Below are 23,403 nucleotides of genomic sequence, written 5' to 3'. Positions count from 1 at the left end.
TATTGCATTATATCTATAGAAGTTCCAATTAGGAAACATATTAGTCTGCTAGGGATACCTCCAGCAAAATACTACAGACTGTGTAAGTTTAACCACAGAAATCTATTTTCTCACAGTTCTGGAGTCTGGGAGTCTAACATCAAGGTGCCAGCAGGGTGGGTTTCTGGTGAAGTCTTTCTTCCCAACTTACAGCCCCTTCTTACTGTGTCCTCACATGGCCTCTCCTCTGTGTGCACACCCTCCTGATGTGTCTTCCTCTAATTATAAAACACCAGTCCTTTTGGATTAGTCCCCCGACTCCCCACCCCATGGCCTCATTTAACCTTGTTTACCTTGTAAAGGTCCTCTCTCCAAATACAGTCATACTGGGGGGTTAGGGCTTCAACATACGGATTTGGGAAATACTCAGTTCATAAAAGAAAGTTTCATGAAGAAATCTTAACAGCAATTTAGAAGATGCAACTTCTTGTGTATCTGGGCTCTTTAAGAACATTTTTATTTGTAATTTTTGAGAAGTTCATAAAACTTAAATTCTTGCTTTCCATTTCTTACCCTGGACCTAAAGTATACTGACATTATCACTGTATTTCTCTCCCAGGGAAAGCAGCACCCCAACTTCTTTCTAAAGCAAATCCCGTCTTCATTACTCCAGATCACAAACCCTATCGTTACTCTCCTCTGGACTCTTGCTCCATCAATTACAATAGTTCTTATTGTTCCATTGTCTCCCTTTACACTTTTCCATCCTTTCAGTTTAGAATGGTCTCTCCAATCCTAAAACACAAAACCATCCTTATGACTAAAAAGCCAATTTGAATAAACTTCATTTCCTATCTCTCAACCTGAGTTTTCATTCAATTCTCAACCTACTGCAACCTAGCATTCTGTTCCCATTTTTCTTTCACTCTTATTACAACTTTCCCCCCAAAGTTATCACTTATCTGCTGTTAATCCCAATGGTCCCTTTCCAGCTCCTATCCTCAGTGACCTACCTGAGAGTCATGGCCCTGCTGGCCTTCTCTGGTTGTAGCCATGAAACAGAAACTTGTGCCCATGTGCTGAACTACTCTATTCTTTCCCTTGATTCTCCTCCTCTCCCTCTTCTATGCCACTTCTCAGCATGTGTCACACACACACTTCTTCCTCTCCTATCCCTTAAAGGCAAGCAGTTACCCAAATTATGTCCTTTGCCCTCTTTTTCCACTCAATTGATTGATTTATTTTTCTTAAATATTTATTGTTTACGACATGTTCAGTCATCTCACTGAAATCTCACAACAACTCTATGAGGTAAGTACAATTAACCCTACTTTACAGAAGCTTTACAGCAGGTGTTCTCAAACACAGCACTACTGATATTTTGGATCAGATAATTCTTTATTGTAGAGCCTTTCCTGTGCATTGTAGAACATTTGGCAGCTTCCCTCACCTTTACCCACTAGATATCCTTAGAAAACCCAATTGTGACAATTAAAAATGTTTCTAGACATTGTTGGTGTCTCCAGGTGGAGAAAAAGAAACAAGAGATGATAAGGCTTAGAGAATTTATGTAACTTGCCTGAGACCACAGAGCTAGAAAAGGGGGTAAATCTGTGATTTGATCCCAGGTAGACTGATCTTTAATACAATAGACCCTAGTTCTTAAATAATACACTAATTACACTTTTCTTTAAGCTCTCCCAGAAAAAAAAAAATTTATTCTTAAGACTTTAGTTAGGATCCCCAGGTCAATGAATTTCAAATCTGTATCTCTATCCTTGAACTCTCCAAATCCATGGTGCCGTCAGGTCACTCAGTGTCATATGCATATTTCACCAGCAACTCATACTCAGCCGTAACTGCGTTAACTACCTTCCATCAAGACTTGCAGCTAAGTTCCCTGTCTCCCTTAATGGCATTATCATTTAAACAGGGATGCAGGCTAGAAATCTTGGTGTTATGTATGACTCTTCACTTTTACCAAAGTTCATCAGGTCTATCTCTGTAAATATCTCCTGAACTGGCTCCTCCCTGTCAATGCTACTTCCATTGCCTTATTCAGGCTGTTGACACACTTCCTTACCTCAAAAGCACCATACTTGGTTTCTCTGCCTCAGTCTCTCCCACTCTACTCTTTTAAAAAGATTCTTCCAACAGAATCTAGCTTGCCAGTTAACACTTAATTTGTTGGTATAAAAGCAACTGCTTAAACAGGGTATAAGAGACATCATGGTCTTAGAGTCAGACATCCTTGGATTTCTAATCCCACTATGTGGTTCTGAAAAAGTTATTGAGTCTGTCTGATTCTCCATTTCCTTATCTGGATTTTTTATGTCATCTTTTCCCACAGGATTATTGTGAGGATTAACTGAGATGAAAGAGTATTAAAACAAAGAGTGGGTGGGGGATAAATTAGGAGTTTGGGATTAACATATATACACTGCTATATATAAAATAGATAACCAACAAGGACCTACTGTATAGCATAGGGAGCTATACTCAATATCCTGTAACAGCCTATAAGGGAAAGGATCTGAAAAAGAATATCTATCTATCTATCTATATATACATATATAACTGAATCACTTTGCTGTATACCTGAAACTAACAACTCTGTAAATCAACTATACTTCAATTTAAAAAAAGAGCATGTTTATAAATATAGAATTAGAGGGGAAAAGGCAATTAATCTATGCTTTCCATTTTAACAAATGACATAGACACAAATGATTTTGAATATGTGTATTTCTTAAAGTTCTATCAAATTATTTGCTTTATCATTAACACTGTATAGGAAGTATGATAGCTCAGTTGTGTATCGGTTTCTTCTGTATCAATAGAATAAAATTATCCTATTGGCAATTACTTCGTGTAAATAAAGGAAATAAAACTCTTGAAAAATTATACAAAAAAATAAATAAAAGGCATCATATTGAGAGAATTCATACATTAACTTCCCTGAACTCTTCCCTTCTTCTCCACCACTGAGCACACTCTGTATAATCTATGAATTGGGACCTTCTCACATCATAACTTGTGGTCCATATTTTAATTAGTCATGGAGATAATTTCTATTTTTCCCTGTCTATTTGTCCTTTTCAGGTACTTTGTTAGCCTTTAGTATTTACTTCTGACATTTCACAAAATGGCTATTTGAACTTTGATATACTCTCACAATTTTCTGAAGCCTTTTAAATGTGTTTATAATGTCCTCCATCAAAAAGAAGCAATTGCAAAAGAATGAACTACCTTCTAAGTTTTGTCAATAACTAAGCTTCATGTATCAATTACAAGAGAAGAATAAATGTCAAACCAACTCTTCAAAGATGATGACATATTTCATGCCCTGGGCTGAATTGCCCCATCATGTCTTTTAAGATGATTTCAACCAAAAAAATCAAGCTGGTCAGGTTTCAGTACAACAGATGTTCTCATACATTGTCACTGGGGAGTAAACTGTATAATGGTTCTAGATAACAATGAAAAAATATGTATATTATTTGAAGGCAAAAGTATGAGATGCAGAAAAGACAGTCTCTTCAATAAGTGGTGCTGGGAAAACTGGTCACATACATGTAAAAACTGAAATTAGAACATTTTCTCACACCATATATAAAAATAAACTCAAACGGATTAAAAAAATCTAAAGGTAAGACTGAAAACCATAAAACTCCTTAAATAAAACATAGGTAGCATACTCTTGATATAAGTCTTAGCAATATTTTTTGGATCTGTTTACTCACGCAAGGGAAACAAAAGCAAAATAAACAAGAGGGACCTAATTAAACTTAAAAGCTTTTTCACATTGAAAAAATTAAAAGACAACGTACTGAATGGGAGATAATATTTGCAAATGATATATCTGGTAAGCAATTAATATCCAAAATATATAAAGAGCTTATACGACTCAATATCAAAAAAAAACAACCTAATTAAAAATGGGCAGAAGACCTGAGCAAACATTTTTCCAAAGACATACAGATGGCCATCAGGCACATGAAAAGATGCTCAACATCGCTAATCATCAGGGAAATGCAAATCAAAACCACAATGAGATATCACCTCACACCTGTCAGAATGGCTATAACAAATAACAGGTGTTGGAGGATGTGGAGAAAAGGGAACCCTTGTGCACTACTGATGGGATTGTAAATTGGTGTAGCCACTGTGGAAAACAGTATGGCAGTTCCCCACCTGCCACCCGCCCCCCGCCCCCCAAAAAAAGATAGAACTGCCACATGATCTTATAATTTCACTTTTGGGTATTTACCCAAGTAAAACAAATCACTAACTGGGAAAGATATATGCACCCTAATGTTCATAGCAGCACTATTTACAATAGCCAAGATGTGGAAGCAGGATAACAGTCCATTGACAGATGAATGGATAAAGATGTAGTATATACACAATAAAATATTACTCAGCCATAAAAAAGAATGACATTTTGCCATTTGCAACAACATGGGTGGACCTGGAGGATATTTTTTTTCCTCATACATCATGATTGTCATACATCTCACCTGGACACCCCCTCATATGGATGCATTTAATGTGTTAATATCTTTCTAAAATCTGACACTAAGCACTGAGCTCAGTATTACATATACAGTCTGGTCAGTGTTGACTACAGGAGGATTATAACTGCCTATTGTCTCAACACTATATTGTAGCCTAAACTTCAATTTTTTGTAGTTGCAACCAACTCAGGGACACTGTACTACCCAACCCGAGGGGATCAAAATATAATCTATAGTTATATAAGCCTCAACTCCAACCTGGCCTCTGGGTCTTGATCAAGAAACATCTCCAAAAAACATGTTTGCTTCGCTCTGAATCATATGATCAGAGGTGTTCTTGAAGACCTGGAGGGCATTATGCTTAGTGAAGTAAGTCAGACAGAGAAGGACAAACACTGTATGATTTCACTTATATGTGGAATCTAAAATATAAAGCAAACAAATTAATATAGCAAAACAGAAACAGACTCACTGATACAGACAACAAACCAGTAATTAACCAATGGGAAGAGGGGTAGGAGGATTAAGGGGAAGAGGATTAAGAGGTATAAACTACTAGCTATAAAATAAGTATGATACAGAGATGTAATGTACCGAAAAGGAAATATAGCCAATATTTAATGATAACTTTAAATGGAGTATAATCTATAAAATTAATGAATCACTATGTTGTACACCTGAAACTAATATTGTAACTCAACTATACTTCAATAAAACACTTTAAAATAAATAAATAAAACTTCATATATATTTTGAATCAGTAATTCCACTACTGACTAGCTCCTCAAGGAAATTCTTCTAAAGAGGGACAAAGACATATGCAAAGTCTGTTTGCAAAGAATTCTTTACAAAATAAATAATTAAAATGAGCTTACATGTCCAAACACTTTTAAGAAACTGAGACAGAGACTCAACTTCTGCTCATAAGATATTTTAATTTACATGGAAAATAACTAATGCAATGTGGTAAGGCAGTGTGATGTAATAGGCCTTGAAAAGAGAGAGAATTAGGTTCAAACACTACTTCGCTACTTATAAGCCATATTGTTTTGTGACATGATGTTTCAACTCTCTAGAGCCAACTTTACCTTTAAAAGAGAGGATAAAAATATTCTTTTCATGTTTGTGAGAGTAATTATGTATGTATGTATGTGTATACCTATTATCAGGCTATCTATCTCAACTAGCTTTGTGATTGGTACATGTGTTCAGTAAATGACAGGGCAAATTTATCTATCTGTATATCTATCTGTCTATACCTATCCATCTGTATGTGTGTATATATGTATTATTTATGCTACCCCTGTATGTGGACAAAGTAGGAAAGAAAATTACACAGTGGGATGTCACTATTGAAGGTAATATACTGAAATCTTAACAGTAGTTAACTTTGAATGGCAGGATTATATTTATATATTTCTCTACTTTCCAATTTTCTCAATGAGCAACTAGTAAGTTTATAATTACCTGACACTGACTATATAAAAAGGTAAAAACCAAACAAAGAAGAGAGAGAAAAATCAAGCCTGTGAGAATAATGCAATAAAAAAAAGTTCCCACTCAGCCCAAGTGGGTTTCTCATCTGGATTAATATATACTATCTCTAGTTCACCTGAGAGGGCAACATCATCTTTATTAACTATCAAATAATGATTTGTCTTTGCTAGTTTGGTTTCTGTGTTAATATTAGTTCAATCACATGATTGTAGCCAGGGCGGTGCATAATATGACCATTACACTTCACCCAGACTAGTAAATTTTGAAAGGTCCTCCTTTGTAAGTAAAGCTTAGTCTGGGAATAAGATTTCACTGTTATTGTAGCTGATGCTAATCCAATGCATGTGTCTATACTACGAGTTTCAAAATAAGTACCAACTTCTAGACATACTGAAAAGATCTTTATGACCCAGCTGGCCTGTAATAACAGTATCACCAGGAAGTGTGCCTAGTAAAGTAAGCAAAACCATTTAACTCTACCAAAAAAGCAATGTGAATATCTAAAGCAGAATTTGACTTTCAAACGTAATGATTACACTGTTGATTTTTAAAGTGATTATTAAGCTTCTGTCAGAAACTGATCCTGGCATCTCCCCTCCTTGCTTTATCTTTAGAACACAAGAAGCATTATAGCCCTCTTCCCAAATGAACAGCCAAAAACACCATACAGAAAACTTTTAAAGAGAATTTCAAATATGAAATTTCAACTATTACCTTTTTAACTGAAAAAATTAAGACTGATTTTTCAGATTTGAAAATTAAAATTTTTCAGTTTTCTTATTCACTCACACAACTGGCTTATGAGTTCCAAAGGCATTGCTGAGTCTCTCAACAACAGTTTTTAAAACATCTGATGGAAAAAAAATGCAAGCCTCAGAAATATAGAAAGGTTTTAAGAATTAACGGGGAAAATGAATTATTTATTCATTGGTGTAAAAACAATCGCTGTAATTAACAAAACCAAAGTTGTGACTGTAATATTTTTAAAGTGCTGAACTGTGAAATCCAATGTCAATTTCTATTTATCATCTGATTGTCAGGAAAAAATAAAACAACTCATTTCTAACTGTCAGTGGACTTCTCCATCTGAATATCTCAACACAACTTAGACAGTCTGAACTTAACATATCCTTAACTGATCGACCAATTACTTTCACCTCAACCTGCTCTATCGCTCATACTTTTGATCTATTATAGACATCCACCAAATCTCCCAAGACAGAAGCACTTCTTTCTTAACCTCTCACATTTAATTATTCCCCCAAATCTGCTTTGAAGTTTAGACTCTTAGACTCTAGTGAGCAACCCCTAGGGCTGTCGCTGTATCTCCTAGTAGTTTCCCTGCTTGAGTTCATCCCACTGGAATCGATCTTCCACTCCCTTCCTTCAAAAGCAAATACAAACTGCAGTAGTCACTGTCTTCTGATGGGTCCTCATTGCCCAGAGGATAAAATCATATTCTTTTAGTTTGAGATATTAGGATATTTCTTTATACTCTGTCCCCATCTCTTCTTTCCAACTGTATCTCCCAGTACACCACCTGTCTAGTTTACTGTCCAGTTCCTTGACCCATAAATCCTCTTTTCTTGCCATATTCCACTTCTTACTGTACAATGACATTTCCAAATTCCTCATCTTAGTGTATGTCCTTCCTTCAGCAGGAGCTGTATTTATCCTCCCTTCTTCACTTGTAAAACTCCTACTCAAACTTAAAGACTTGACTCACATATCACTTTGTCCAGCAAGTCCTCTGGGATGCTACAGGCAAAACACATTTCTCCCTCTTCAGTTCTCCGCAAGTTTTTTTTTTCACACTGAAATGGCAATTTCTCATAATTTTTAATGCATCTGTATTGATGAGGAGTTACTCCAAGGCAAGCAAAGACTTTGCTATTTATCTTTACAGCTCTGGACCTTGGAATAGGATTTGGTTTGGAAACTATACTGGTTGTGGACTTACTTATTGCTTGTCAGCTCTAAACTCACCCTTTTGACTGCTCTATAAAAATGGATCCGGACTATTAAATTTCTTTCTTTGCCAACTGGCACTGAAACGTTGCCAGGAGAGGGCACTGGGGAGATATTGCAAGAATACAGTATTTTGCTTCCTGGCTCCAGTCAGCTTGGTAGGTTCTTGTGGCTTCTCCAGTGTATGGCCACTACAGTACTTGGAGGCCAGCAATACTAAGCAGCCCAGCAGCTTTCCCAGCACACTTGCCCTTAGGTGGTTTCCCCATTATGAACAGCTTTCCCTGGAACCCTTCTGGCGCAAGCTCTACTCCCATGGCATCAGAGCACTTTACTGCCATCTAGCAAGCCATGGCTGTGTCCTTCCCAACAAGGGTGATTTTCCCCCAGGGGACACTTGGCAGTATCTGGAGACACTTTTTATTGTTACATTGGGGTTGTCGGGGAGTGCTACTTTTATCTAGTGGGTAGAGGTCAGGATGCTACTAAACATTCTACAATGCACAGGACAGCCCTCCACAAAAACCAACAGGCTGACACCAAATGTCAATAATATCCAGTTTCAGAAACCTTTCCCCATAACAAGGTCTAGTTCTTAGTCTCAGCAGGGCAGGGTGGAGGGTGGAGAGACGGATGGGAGAAGAGGAGTGTTTTCCTTGCGTGCTCTCTTACAGGCCTGGGGTTTGTGACTACTCCTTGTCTCTACAGTATCCTGAATTTCTGCTATGACTTTTTGACTAATCTGGTCATCATCTGACAAAATTTGAACAATGGTTTTTAAACAAAAGAATGTGCTAAATTTGATTAATGCTCTACCGACATATTGATGACATTGGACTTCTTTTAGTTTGAACAGAGTCCAGGTTACCAAAGGATACTGTTAGAACTTCAGTGAGTTTGAGACACAACAAATTAGAGCTGGAAATTATCCATACAACAGGGATAGAAGTAGGTAGTATCATATTGACACATTTGCCTCTAAACTCCCCAAATATTAGATGTCTGAGGGGCTGACATAGGCCAGTAACCAGTAAGTTTTATTTGGGTGAATGAGGCAAGGGACCAGACCTTCTCAGTGAGCTGCCTAGTCAGTAATGCTATATATAATTTCTCTAATGGCTCACAGCAGGAGCAGGGTCTATGACTTTAAATCATTAGAAAAGGCACACATGGTGAAGAGCAGTCCCATTCATCTCTTTCTATGAGTTTAAACCATGAATACTATCTCTGGATTATAACCCTTTTCCAGTGGCTATGTGCTTATTCTGTAGTTAGATCATTCTTTCTCAGGGCACGCTATAATTCAACTCCCATTATTAAAGTGAACCAATATTAACGACTCTCTTTAAACTTCTGCATTTTATCTCTCTTACTTAGTAAATATTCTGTTGTAAAGCACACCAATCAATAACAGCTCCATAAAAAAGACAAGCCCAGATGATCGCCATTCACACCTGTTTTCTCATGCTCATCCTGCAAATATCCTCACATCGCCTCAGATTTCTTTCTGGAAAATGAACCAAAGTAAAATATACTTAGACCGTGGGAAAGGCTGAGGCTGTGAAATATTTTAAATTTATCACCCTATCAGTTAAGTAATGTGACGACAGGCAATGTGGCATGTGGAGTCCCTATTGCCCTGTCATGTGGACCCAGAATGGCAACTATAAAAGGACAAGGACACAGGTGACCTAGGCGGGGCACACACCACTGGGTGCATGGGCCTTCATGAGACTGACCTGGTTAGAACTGTGGGGTGAGAATGGTGCTGGAAAGATTCTGCTGTCACCAAATTCTTCCCATACGGTCCCCTCCCCTCTCCTTCCATGACACCTCAAATTCTAAAATCTTCCGGATTTTCATGATTTTTCAGTGTTCTGGGGTATGTCATCAAAATGCAAATAACTCACAGAGAATCATCTTAATCTCTAATTAGCTACTACCCAAATTAATGAAAAGACTGAAGCGAAGTCCTTGAGAATGCAGGAGTGCAATTAAGAAGTACAGGGATCAGGGAATCCCCTGGCAGTCAGGGGGCATGGGTTCAATCCCTGGTTGGGGAACTAAGATCCTGCATGCCACGCAGCATGGCAAAAAAAAAGACGAAGAAGAAGGCGTGCATGTGTGTGTGGGGTTTGTAAAAGAGTAAAGTGAAGAGGATGAGGGAACTGGAGGGTGAATGGTGTCAGTGAGGGGAAAGCAAGTTGACAGATGGCATTGGGGGACCTACACCAGAAGGCACGTCAAACCAGTATTCTTCGTGTATTTGCTATATTTAAAAGACAGGCTCAGCACAACCTGCAGGAAGATCCGAATAGGACCACTGGGAGCAGCACTCAATTCTTTAATATTGGTTAAGTCAGGGGTCAGAAAGCTATGGCTCACAGGCCAAACTCAGCCTGCTGACTGTTTCTTTTACAGCCATTAGCTGAGAATAATTTGTACTTTTTTTTTTTTTTTTTTGGCGGTACAAGGGCCTCTCACTGTTGTGGCTTCTCCCGTTGCGGAGCACAGGCTCCGGATGCTCAGGCTCAGCGGCCATGGCTCACGGGCCCAGCCGCTCCGCGGCATGTGGGATCTTCCCAGACCAGGGCACGAACCCACGTCCCCCGCATCGGCAGGCGGACTCCCGACCACTGCGCCACCAGGGAAGCCGCAAATAATTTGTACATTTTTAAGTGGCAGGAACAAAAAAGTTTCCAAAGATGAATAATACTTCTTGATCTCTAAAAATAATATGAAATTCAAATATCATTGTCTATAAACAGATTTATTGGAACAAAGACATTTCATTTAGTTACTATTGTCTTCGGTTGCTTTTGCATTACAATGGTAGAATTGTGTAGGTGCAACAAAGATCATTCGGCCCACCAAGCCTACAATATTGATTTTCTGGCCTTTTACAGAAAAAGTTTTCCTATCCCTGGTTTATGTCATGCAGCGATGGCTTCGTACTTACATACCTCACTCAGAAAGTAAACCTCCTGAACTTAATACAACCCACCATTTTTGTGGGGAAGTTTAGTGATCCTCTGTTCCTTCTTGAGCAGGAGCCTTAGCCAGGAAACATCTATAGCACCCTCCCTGAGAGAAGTTGGATAAATACAATTTTTCCATATGTTTCCATCTCCTCTGACATCCTACGTCCTGATATAGATGACTTCCCTGGCTCCTGCCTGGCTGGTCTGTTGCTTGTTCTACGGAGCCCAGAGCATGACTTCAGTGGATTCATTATTTTTGTTTATTTTACTTTCAACTTGGAGTTGAACACCTAAATAAGCCACAGCAAAGGGGAATAGAGGAAGGCACCAACCTACCATAAGCAAGAAGGCGGGGAGGAGATCTGGGTAGAGGCCAGGATCAGAAGCACTATCCTTGGAGACTGATGGCAGATGTGTCTAAAGAACTGGAAACTAGTACTAGAAACAGGCTACATGTGGAGGATAGGGTGAATAGACAGATGGAGGTTTTGCTACCAGCACTGGTAAAGAAACAACAACAGCAACATAAATTAATATAATTGAGCTGGTCCTATACCCTCAGTTTTCAAACCTGTATTGAATTCGTGTCTTGTTCATCTCAGTAGCCCAAGTAACTGACACAGGAAGCAGGCATTCATTTTTTATTCTGAATAAATGTTAAAATTTCCTAGTCTGGCTCTAATCTCAGTTTTAATACCTAGGCTCCAGTTTGGGTGATGAGAAGTAGTCTTCAGTTTACCAATTCCAGTGACTTTTTCTCTATGTCCAGTCTTTCTTGGTAACCTATTTGCTACTCTATTTTGTACAGGTTTGGGGACCAGCCTTAGACCTATGAGTTGCTTCCTAATCATTAGCCTAGTGGCTATGCTACAGTCTTGCTACTCTTTTAAATAGATGGTATGAATATGTCTTTTACACCCAAGTCAACTTAGCTCTAGGAGGTAAAAACTTGAACCAGAGTCACCTAGGCTTTTCTGATCTACAGAGATACCTTAATTTCTAAGACTGCCATTTCCAATGCCCAATAATCTGATATTTGACACCCCCTCCTAATCTCATCATTTTTATCCCCCAGTACACTGCACTTCCTCTAGGCGAGTTCTTGGTTTCTAGCCCCCAGACTTTGTCTTAATAACACAACTGGCTCCAAAGTATGATTCAATATCACAGAGTGTCACAAAAAGGTAAGGGTTAGTCATACATGGTTTGTAAATCATTTTAGTGACTCATGGGGTCTCAGAATCATGTGGAGTGAGTGAGTTGGAGGGAGAGAGGGAAAACTCCTGGGCAGACTAAGAGGTCTTGCTCTCTTGACAGCCAAAAAACGTTCCTGTTTTCTTTCTAATTTATTTTATTTAAACAATGGGTTTAGTAAAACAAAAGCTTGAAAACTCCTGGTGATGAACTGCCATTTTTAGCTTGAAATTACTAGTCGAAATAATTAGTTGCCAGTATGACACAGGAATTGACCAATCAGAATGGACACTGGTCCTGATGTATGCCAGATGCTCCCTTTTAGTTGCTGGATCAAGGAGAGATCTGGAGATTCCTGGCCAGAGGAATCAGATCACCAGGCAGCAGAGGGGTGGGAAAAACACATAGGGAGCTCAGACTACTGCTATCTACCAACCGGTATGAAAGTGTTTCAATTTTTATAACCAATACGGCTACATCTTGGAGGTTACACAATAAATCAGGGATAGAGTTGAGACTCTAACTTAGATCTTAATTTCCTGGAGGAAAATATGTAACTCTTTGAATATTTACTGGTAGTTATATTACTGTCTTTAAAAATGATCTCAACATGTCAAAAAATAAATTATCCTGCGTGAACTCCTAGCTTCATTAACAACTTACCATGCCAATGAAGAAGTAACCACTGCATAACTGATTAAGGAACACAATGATATAGTTACTTTTATATTTATTTCTTTTCATGGATTCCAAAATAAGAGATGCTAAATATTCTTAGTTGTGTTTTATATATTCAAGAACTTTATTAATGGAAATAGATTGTTCTGTTAGATTAACATCCTTTTATGTCAATTTTCATGAATTTTAGAAAGACTGCAGATAGACTGGGTAATTATTAAAATATTGACTAGGCTGCAAGAAACCCATCCTCAGAGAATGCTTCCTGAGAAAACCATGTATCTGTTTATCATTTTCTAGTTTGTCAATGAGCATTTTTTTTGTGTGTGTGTGCGGTACGTGGGCCTCTCACTGCTGTGGCCTCTCCGGTTGCGGAGCACAGGCTCCGGACGCGCAGGCTCAGCGGCCATGGGTCATGGGCCCAGCCGCTCCGCGGCATGTGGGATCTTCCCGAACCGGGGCACGAACCCGTGTCCCCTGCATCGGCAGGCGGACTCTCAACCACTGCGCCACCAGGGAAGCCCCGTCAATGAGCATTTAAAAAAAAAAAATTCTGACATGCATGATTAGTTACAATAATGTTCTCTTGCTGTCCCTCTGGAATGATAAAGCATAATCACTGGCTTATGTAACATGGTACCTCAGTTGTAAATTTTTGAAAGAAGCTCCTTTTGTTGACAGTTCTAACATTTGCCATCTGTTTGCATGGGATGAAGCCCTGGTGCTCCCCTAATTGGCCATAAATTAGGTACCAGCAGCAGGCTTACGAAAAGATCCTTCAGTTACAGTTTGATTTTTTAAGCTGTGCATTCATCATTTGGTGAGAAGCCCAACTCCTCTCATGAGTACAGAAATGCACCTCTTGAGCCCTAGACTCAAGCTGTCTTCTCTATATTTATGTTTAAAGCCAGACCTCCCTCAAGGTATCCTTTCCGTGTATACCCCTGAAGATAAACTTATGCTGATTAGAGAGAAAAACTGCTACATCCAAGGGATTTCAATACTTTCTCTAAGAAAAGGAAGGGCACATTTATTGAGTGCTTACTACACATCTTGTGCTGTGCAGGGACCTTGATATGAATTAAATTGTTTGATCTTCAAACCAATTTTATAATTTAGGTGACAATATCCCATTTTGCAGATAGGGAAACTGAGACTTAGAATTCAAATAACTTGCCCATATTCTCATAACGTGGTGCAGTAAATATTCAGTATTGAGCTTTATTTGACAGAGTCCATACACTCCCCACTGCACACTATATATGACTAGGTTTGAGAAAAGAGAATGGAATGGATGAGATCAACTGTATGTATGTGATGCTACTTGATGCTCCTTCATCTCTCGGGATCTCAGTTAACTAAAGTGAACCTGCACTAGATGACTCACAATGTCCCATCAGTTAGTTCCTCTGACTTGATTAATCTGGGCTTTACCATTTACCATGAAACCTTATCACGTTATTAAACTTTTATGGGTTTCAGTTTCTTTTTTTGTTAAATATCCTATCTTTTTTCCAGGTGGGATCTCATACATGTGGAAATTCATAAATTGCAAAGGACTGTAGAGATATAAACTGATATGATGACCCATCCATCCCCAATCAGCTGGCAAACCCTCAGCCTCAGTGTCACTTCTTCCCTCACCAGATTTCCTTGCTTTATGCTGTAGAGGCAAGATCAAGGCCATCCAAGTTCCCATAACTTTCCTTATTTACATCTCTACAAATTTTCTTTCTTTCCTCTTTTTCACCATTTCCAGTTAATTTTTAAAAAGTATTCTCCAAGTTACCTTTCCTTGTTTGCCCACACTTTCCTCCCCTGTGGACACATTTCCATCAAGCATTCCCATTAGTAATTTCACTTGCTCCATCTTCCTCAATAGTTGTACAGACCCATCAAAAGGAAACTCTCCAAGACTTCACTAGGGTCTCATATTTCCCCACCTCCCATTTTTTAAACTCAATTTCTTGAAAGAAATAACCCTTTGGTCTCATTGCTCTCACTTCCTCAGGGCCCACCGACTCTTTGTAATCTGGATTCCATTCTCACCATTTTATTAAACTGTTTTTCTCCCAGGTTACTAAACCTATTGCCCTTTTCTCTCTGTATATGCCTCTCAGCTTCTCACTTGCATTTAATGCTGCTGATTATCCTTTTTCTCTTGAAATCTTCTCTTGGTTTGTGGGGTTTCCTACACTGCTCTGAGTGCTAACACTGCAGGCTTATTCACTGGTTTTCTTCCCCTGCCTCACTTTTAAATGTAAGAACTTCCACAAATTCTAAAATTGGTCTTTTTATCTTCTCTATCGTTTCATGCAATTCCATCCAGTCTTATGGCTGGAACTCCCTGTCAGCAATTTTAAAGTTAATTTTAAGTTAACTCTAATGACTATTGTCCCACATTTTCTACCTCCTGCAGGGCATCCGTTCCTGAGTGTCCAACTTGTATGTCAAATTTATTATATTTTTAGTGAAAAATCATTATGCCTCCCAAATTAACTTTTTTTTCAACATTCCTTCTAGATCTTCTTAATCCGGACTACACCCCTAATTTCTCCCTTAGCCTTCACATTCAGTCAAGTGTTAAGCCCTCTGGGTTCACCTCTTCATTCTAATGTATGCCTCCCATTAATGGTCTCATGATCACCACGTGGATTTACAGACTGCCAATCAGATATTCTGTCTCAATCCTCTCCCTCTAATTCATCTTACACGCTCTCAGTGTTCTAGTGACACTATCTGGCTGCAGAGAACTGTCAAAGTCACCCTTCTCCCACTACTTGGTAATCTTGGTGAACCAGCCCCTACACGTTTGTGAACACTTCTGTCACACCTCCTCCAACTACCTTTACACAGCCTCCCTTGAGCCAGTAGAAATGGCTCACAGTTTCATTCTGAGTACTGCTTATGCTATTCACTCTATTTATCTTGCTTCTCCTATACTTACAGATTTAACTAATAAAACCACTTATTCCATGAAAACTTCCCTGATTCTCCCAAGAAGTAGTCAACTCCCTTCTCTGGACTCCCGCAGTACACTGTGGTCCATTCTTGCATCCTGCTTTGCATCACGGTTATTTGTATAAATGCCACAATTCCTCTATTAGAAGCTAACCCCCCAAACCAGGATCTGTGCTGCTCCTTTGATTCTTCTCACAGCCCTTAACAATGCCTCATATGTGCTACAGCCTCAGAAAAACGTTAGTCAAATGAAAGAAAGAATGAATAGGTCATTGTTGTTTCTGGGAACCAGATAAAGAATATCTGTTTCAGAAATATTCATGGATATAGCTATCATTCTGCAATGATGTCACTGGTCTGGTTCTAGAGATCCAGCACAGAGGGGCATGCAAAAGTGAGATGTGTGAATCAAGTGGGATTCCTCTATGTCCAGAGCGCCTTGAGCTCAACATTCAACTCCTTCATTCTGAACTGATCATATCTGCCCCTCAGTTTCATTCCACACTGATATTCACAGCCTATTCCAGCTCTAATGGCTCCACTAAAATGGATGCTCTACGGTTCTTCTCCTGGGTCAGGCACTTGGCTTTTGTGATAAATGTATCCACATACACAGCAAAGAGAAAACGTCTGGAGGACTGCTTCCAGACAGTAGAAATGCATTTTACTCAGGCTATTGGAGAGTCAATAATCTGATATTTGTAGTTTAACCTGTAAAGCATTCAGGTAATGGGGTTAGCAAAGCAGAATAAACAGAAGGCACAGGGAGCAGCATCACTGAACAAACTTTTAATGGCCCTAAATATGCCTATGTCTAGAATTGATGCTGTCTCCAAAAGCGTCTTCCTAAATGTTTCTATTTTAGAAATGTGGGGACGGAAGAATAGAGGAGAAAACTAACACATGCTCAAGGAATAGTCCATTTCCTAGTAAAAATAATAATAAATTTACATTATCTAAACATAAAATAATTTATAATTATTATAAAATATACTATAAATATTTTATAAATTATAAAATATAATTGAAAATATGAATAATTATTATTTTTTAAAAATTTACACGAATAGCATTGGTCAAGTGTTTCCTAGGTAAAGACCACTTGGACACACGCTTTTCTTTTTTTTTTTTTTTTAACATCTTTATTGGAGTATAATTGCTTTACAATGGTGTGTTAGTTTCTGCTTTAGAATAAAGTGAATCAGCTATACATATGTCCCCATATCTCTTCCCTCTTGCGTCTCCGTCCCACCCTCCCTATTCCACCCCTGTAGGTGGTCACAAAGCACCGAGCTGATCTCCCTGTTCTATGTGGCTGCTTCCCCCTAGCTATCTATTTTACATTTGGTAATGTATATATGTCCATGCCACTCTCTCACTTCTTCCCAGCTTACCCTTCCCCCTGCCCATGTCTTCAAGTCCATTCTCTACATCTGCATCTTTATTCCTGTCCTGCCCCTAGGTCCTTCATAACCATTTTTTTTTTTTACATTCCATATATATGTGTTAGCATATGGTATTTGTTTTTCTTTTTCTGACTTACTTCACTCTGTATGACAGACTCCAGGTCCATCCACCTCACTACAAATAACTCAATTGCGGTTCTTTTCATGGCTGAGTAATATTCCATTGTATATATATGTGCCACATCTTCTTTATCCATTCATCTGTCAATGGACACTTAGGTTGCTTCCATGTCCTGGCTATTATAAATAGAGCTGCAATGAACACACTTTTCTCATGTGTTCTCATCAATCCTCACGATATCTCTAGGATGTTGCATTATCCCCAGTTCCCAAATGAGCTGAGGTGAAGTTCATAGTGGTTAAATACCTCATTAAAGATCACAAAGTTGGAATGGCACGGTGAGCCAGTTCCAAGAATAACTGGGACTACGAATCAAATATAGAACTCATTTTAAATAAAAGATATAAAACAGGTATTAATAGCTCCATGAAGCGATGTCTAATTCCAGGAACTTATGTGTGTCACTGATATGAGTGCGCAATATGCATAAGAAAGCAAGGCACTTACTCTCTGTCGATCACAAGGCAGGTTACAGCTTCTGCAGCAATCACATTTGCTGTTCTGACATCTTCCCTATACAAAAAATAGAGAGAGATTGAAGTAAAACACCCTTTAATATCAAAGAAAAGTGTTCATTATGATTAATTCAAGACACATATTAAATTATGTATACTCTTCTGGTTTTTGCACTTCCAGGTTTAAGCTTTGTTCATGTTTCAAATTTCTTTGTCCCGAGGAACCATATTACTCTTGTCATTTATCATACAAATCTTACAATTATAATCTAGTAGTTATAATTTTCAAACTTAAAGTTTCACTTACACAAATGAAACAAAATTTTATATCATCATTCCCTATGCTAGTTGGGGAATTAATGAATTAATTGGATGATGATAAAGACAGTAATGAACATAAATAGGTAAACTTTTTAAAAGACCTGAGATATAATTCTGGAAACTTGAGTATCTAATCCATTTGTGTATGAATTTATCATTATTACCCTGAGAATAATGGACCTGCTGTAATCATTTTCTTACTTTGGAGACCCTGTATTTATGTGACCAATCTTTTGGCAACTTATAATAAACAGTTATCCACCTATACCAGAGCTTATGGTTGTTCAAGAATATTCAACAAATCTTAATCATTCTGATTGAAATATGTATATACATACTGTTCCTTTATAAGCATCTAATTGGTCACTGCAGGAATATCTATCAACCTCTTAAACCTTTATAAATCTGCCATGGTATCTCATCTTATCCAGTGGTCAAAGTTGGATTTGGGAAATTAACATTCACATTTCATTTTGAGCTACTAAAAATTTAATAGTACCACTGTCATGGAAACATTAAGTTATACTTGAAACACTCTGTTTCCTAGTAAGGTAAAATTTCTAAGCTAATATAATTAATGATAAATATAAGTTTGAAATACATTACAGAGATATGTACATAGTAAATAATATGGTGTTAATAACCATCTAAAAATCATAATTGAAACATTATATGTCTCTAATATCAGGCTTTAAAGTCTTGAAAAATAAAGATTTTCCCAGTGGATTTTTATTTTTTCAAAATACACTAAGTTCTCACTTCTGAGCTATATTTTTCCATTGATCCTTTTGTCTTTCACTGTTGCTACATGATGCTGTTACCACTACAGTTGCTTTATAGTAACTATTAGTATTTAGTATTTGGAAAAGCAGTTTCCCCTACCAAAATTCTTTTTCAGAAATATCTTGATATTCTTAAGCATTCATATTTCATAAAGATTTTAAAATCATTTTTCCACATCTAAAGAAACCCACATTGGGATTCTAGTAGAGTTGTATTACATTTTTACAATGATTTCAGAAGAACTTTCTGATTATATTAGTTTTCCTTGCAAGAGCATAGCATGACTCTCCACTTGTTCAGATCTAGTTTTATGTCTTAATCTTTCTTAATCTTTTTCACTTAATCTTTCTTAATCTTTTTCCTAGCATTTTTAAAAAAAGTATTCTTAGGTATTTTATATTATCAGTTTCTCTTATGGCATTCCTTTTCCATTTCTGTTTCTCATTGGTTATTGCTATTAAAGAAAAAAACCTATTGATTATTGTATATTTTTAATCTACCTACCATACAAAGTTCACTTCTGATTCCAAAATTTCTATTTCAGTCTCTTCAGTTTCCAGTATGATCCTCCCAGTGCCCCACCCCCCACATCCTCCACCTTCCAGCCAAACTGGCTCCTCTACACGACTGAACACAAGATCTCCTTCCTGTCATGAGTTGTTCTTACCAAGCCTTCCCTAAGACTAGGAACTTCCTCTCCAACTCCTTGACCAGTTCACACCTGCTTACCCTTTAGATCTCGGCTTAGGTGCCCCTTTCCTCAGGGATGCCATGCTAAATTAACTAGGTTGGGTTCCCCTTTTCTGTTCTCATGGCCTTATGTACCTCTCCATCCAAGTACCTATCACGGTTTATAATTTATGCATTTATTTGTTGGTTAATGGCTCTATCCTCCTTCTACTAAACGTTATGAAGGCAGGGTCCATGGCTAGTTTTGCTCCCCATTTTATACTGAATGGCTGGAACAGATGAGTTGCTTAGTAAGTGTGTGAATAGGAATCTTGAAACCTTGGGAAGAATAGAGTTTTCAGGCTTTGGAGTCACACTATCTCAGCTTTACAAAACAAGGTATACATGCTTTATGAAAGCCTCAATTTCCTCATCTATAAAAATGGGAATGATAACAGTGCCCATTTAGTGGTCTTAAATGCAATAATGATGTTTTTCACAATGCCTAGCACAGAGAGAGCCGTGGGTCCGCCGTTCATTACTTCTAATTTTTCTCATCACCAATACTGTCTTTGTGGAGGCGCTGTCTGGTATTTTATGAAATGCTACTATCCAAGAACAAAGTGAGGACTTTCTTTCTGTTCCATAGAAATAGATAATATATTTTCAAGTCCATTATTATTTCTATGTAGTAATTTTTGGTGAAGTGGACACAACAGACAGAAGTCATCAGTAATGCCCATCAGGTGCCTTATAAATTGTATGAATGACTTACTTCTTAGGAGACAGCTCATGGCAGCATATGTTACTACAAATTGCTGCCAGTGTATTTTTTAAAAATCTATCACAGCTTTATAGAAAACTAACTTTCCCTAAAATATATTTCTACCTTGACAACTTAAAATTGTCCACAGTCTTTAAAAATATAACATGTGAAAAATAATGCTTCATTTTCAACATATTTCCCATGCATATGAATTTTTTTTAAAAATGCTTTCATCACAAATGTCCAACATTTTAAAACTGTATCATATTATCTGGTCTAAATTGGATATACTTTCAAAATAAATGCAATTTCCTTGCAACAAAAAGAAAATATGTAGATATTTTAAAATGTAGATGGTGAAAAATCAAAGATCAGAAAAGTGACATACTCAATAGAAATTGAGAATATTTTATTTTAAAAAAGGAAATTTTGTAAGTTATGGCCTACAATCAGGCTCAGTACCTAGTAATGTGACATGTATCAAAACAAAAAAGATGCATAACATGGAGAAAAACCAGCATATTAAACAGTAGATTATAATATTTGCCATCTATTGAGCATCTAGTATATATCAGGAACTATATTAAACAATCTGCACAAGTCTCAGTTAATGCATATAACAGAGGGTGGGTATTCTATCTGAAATTTACACTTGGGGATAAATGTTATGTAATACACCAAAAGACAAACATAGCTAATGAGTCGCAGTCTTGATATTTGAACGAAGAGCTGTCTGGCTCCAAAGCCCATGTTCTTTTCTCAACAGTTCACTGCCTATACCCTCTGCTATAAGATTTTAAATTGACAACTACTCTAAATTCATTCTACTGCAGGATGACATCTGAGCAGTAAGCACTCATAATGTTGCTCTGCCCATCAGTATAAAAATTATATTTAACTATTTTAAAAACAGCATTAATATGTTTACGGGTGCCCAACTGCAAAGCTAAATCAATAAACCATTTTGATTCTCAAATTATTAGAGTTCCTATCCATAGTATGTCATAGCCCTGCTATGTTGCTTTATAACAATGTTATAGAACAATAGAAAATCATTCAATGCCAAGTTCACTCAATGCCAAACTCATGTTGCCATTACAATGTTATTGCATTTCTACTTCAGATGTTTAATGCCACTATGCCTGCCTATGCAGGTGTCTGGAAATGCCGTCCCTGTGTACCCAGAGAGCTTGCTCCTGGAAAAATGCTACCTGACCTAGCATTGACATATATTAATCCCTTATTTTAGGAGAGATTGTAGAAACTTCTGATGAGAGAATATATTTACATAAGCTGACAATACTGTGACTTACTGTGTGTGCTTATTTCCTTTGTAGGACCAAGGACCATGGTAAAAACAAATATCACTTGGACTGAGATATGAAATATTAAATACTCATAAAACAGGGATGTCCTCATAGCTCCACAGCTATGTAACATATCTACATAGCTGTTATGATACTGGTTTCACACAGAACATGTGCCAAGGTAGCAGGGGCTTCATGTAATACTAGTTTAGACATGGGGAAAAGAAGAGGGAGATAATGTTCCTTTTAAAAAACTGAGCTTCCTTTTAGTTTTACTTTTTGGCATATCAGGGTGTTTGATAATTTCTAATAGAACAATATATGAGACTTTGAAAAAACATCAGCAAGAGAATTTTATAAATAGAATTTTAAGATAACGTCTAATATACTTAAAACTTTCACCAAACACATATTGCCTCTGAGCACAGCATACTTCTTTATAGTAGGTAAAGCTCCATGTATCTACATAACAGTACAGGTCTAACACGCACATTGTCTTTAAAAATAAAAATCTCATATTCATTCATTTCTGTACCTGTATATTAGTTTATTTCAGCATGACAATTAATAAACATGTACTACTGCATAAGTAGCTACTGTTTGGCAAATTAACAGATATTTTACAAACTTGACATTGATTAAATGAACAAAAGCTATGCAGTTTAGTAGTCTTCTTTTTTTAAGCATTTTTGGAGGAGTTAGAAATTCCTTTCAATGAAATCATAAAGCAGGAGAAAATATCCAAAAATATTTGCAAATACGGTTTTCTGTGCACTGACTCTGATATTCTCTGAACTTCATCACTGGAATCTTCATCATCACTGTACCCCAAAGTAGAGTCGCTGTCAGTATCTGAATAATCCATAGCAAGGGTTTACATTGACTCTTCTCTTTCTGAAGCAATTCTCTTACGTCTCATGGCTGCTAGAGAACTCTATAGTGCATTGATATCTCTCCGGGAACACAGAGTGTACGAGGCCAAAGCAGAACAGTTTACGCAAAGTAACTGTTCCAAGAGAGGCTCTCCCTTTTCAGCTCTAGAGCAACGTGACTGCTGTCATCAGAGTCCTAGCATTCCATCGGTGCCAGCCTTGATGGAAAGTGACACTACTCCAATGGCTTGACAGTTTACAGCAGCCTATGGGTCAGAGCCCTTCATTCTCATTCAAGTGCAACAGACAATGTCCACAGTTAAATTTAGGACAAAATAAATCCTTTTCATCTCAAAATCAAAGGCAATCATATTACAACACATAGGATGTTCAAAACTGATAGGTTATGATAAGCATCCAAGAGCTACTTGAAATTGGACTTTGAATTAATTATGAACTAGAATTGCAGAGTCTGTGGCAAATTCAACTGTGCTATTTGAAAGTTTGGTCCCAGAGGAGGTAAGTGTCGTGAAAAAAAAGTTGTATCAGGCCATTCACTGACTCTACTTCTTATTTAGTCATGAAGTTATTCTAACATGATTTATAACTCCCACACTCCAATAGAACACATATACTAAGTGTAAAATGAATTAATGCAAATAAACACTTGTCTTCTAACCAAGCCTGGAATAAAGTAAGCAACCAATAAATGTTAACTATCATCATCATCATCATTGTTGTCACTTTAGGATCCTCTGACATCTAGAAAGCATGTTACCCTTCTGGATAGAGTTCCTCTCAGGAAACCTCCTTTCCTAAAATTCTAATCTAAATCAGTCTCCCTACTGTTTTCTGATGCTACCTTCGC

At 37.5% G+C, this 23,403-nt stretch overlaps 1 protein-coding gene across 3 annotated transcripts in view; it reads right to left on the bottom strand.

Annotated features, from left to right (window-relative positions):
• The window catches only part of PRKG1 (protein kinase cGMP-dependent 1), a 1,199,831-nt gene that overhangs the window by 111,333 nt on the left and 1,065,095 nt on the right, over positions 1-23,403 (bottom strand). For 2 of the 3 annotated variants that reach the window (XM_059053703.2, XM_059053702.2), the window contains exon 8: positions 17,810-17,875. In XM_059053703.2, the coding sequence (XP_058909686.1) occupies positions 17,810-17,875 (66 nt within the window). Of the gene's footprint in view, positions 1-17,809; positions 17,876-22,442; positions 22,544-23,403 lie in introns of those variants that run through there. The other variant, XM_067025120.1, reaches the window with a different exon arrangement.

This window comes from Kogia breviceps, chromosome 2 (genome assembly GCF_026419965.1).
Source record: "Kogia breviceps isolate mKogBre1 chromosome 2, mKogBre1 haplotype 1, whole genome shotgun sequence".
NCBI lineage: Eukaryota > Metazoa > Chordata > Mammalia > Artiodactyla > Physeteridae > Kogia > Kogia breviceps.
Note: the sequence above shows the minus strand (reverse complement) of the source record. Positions and strands in the feature narration are given on the sequence as shown.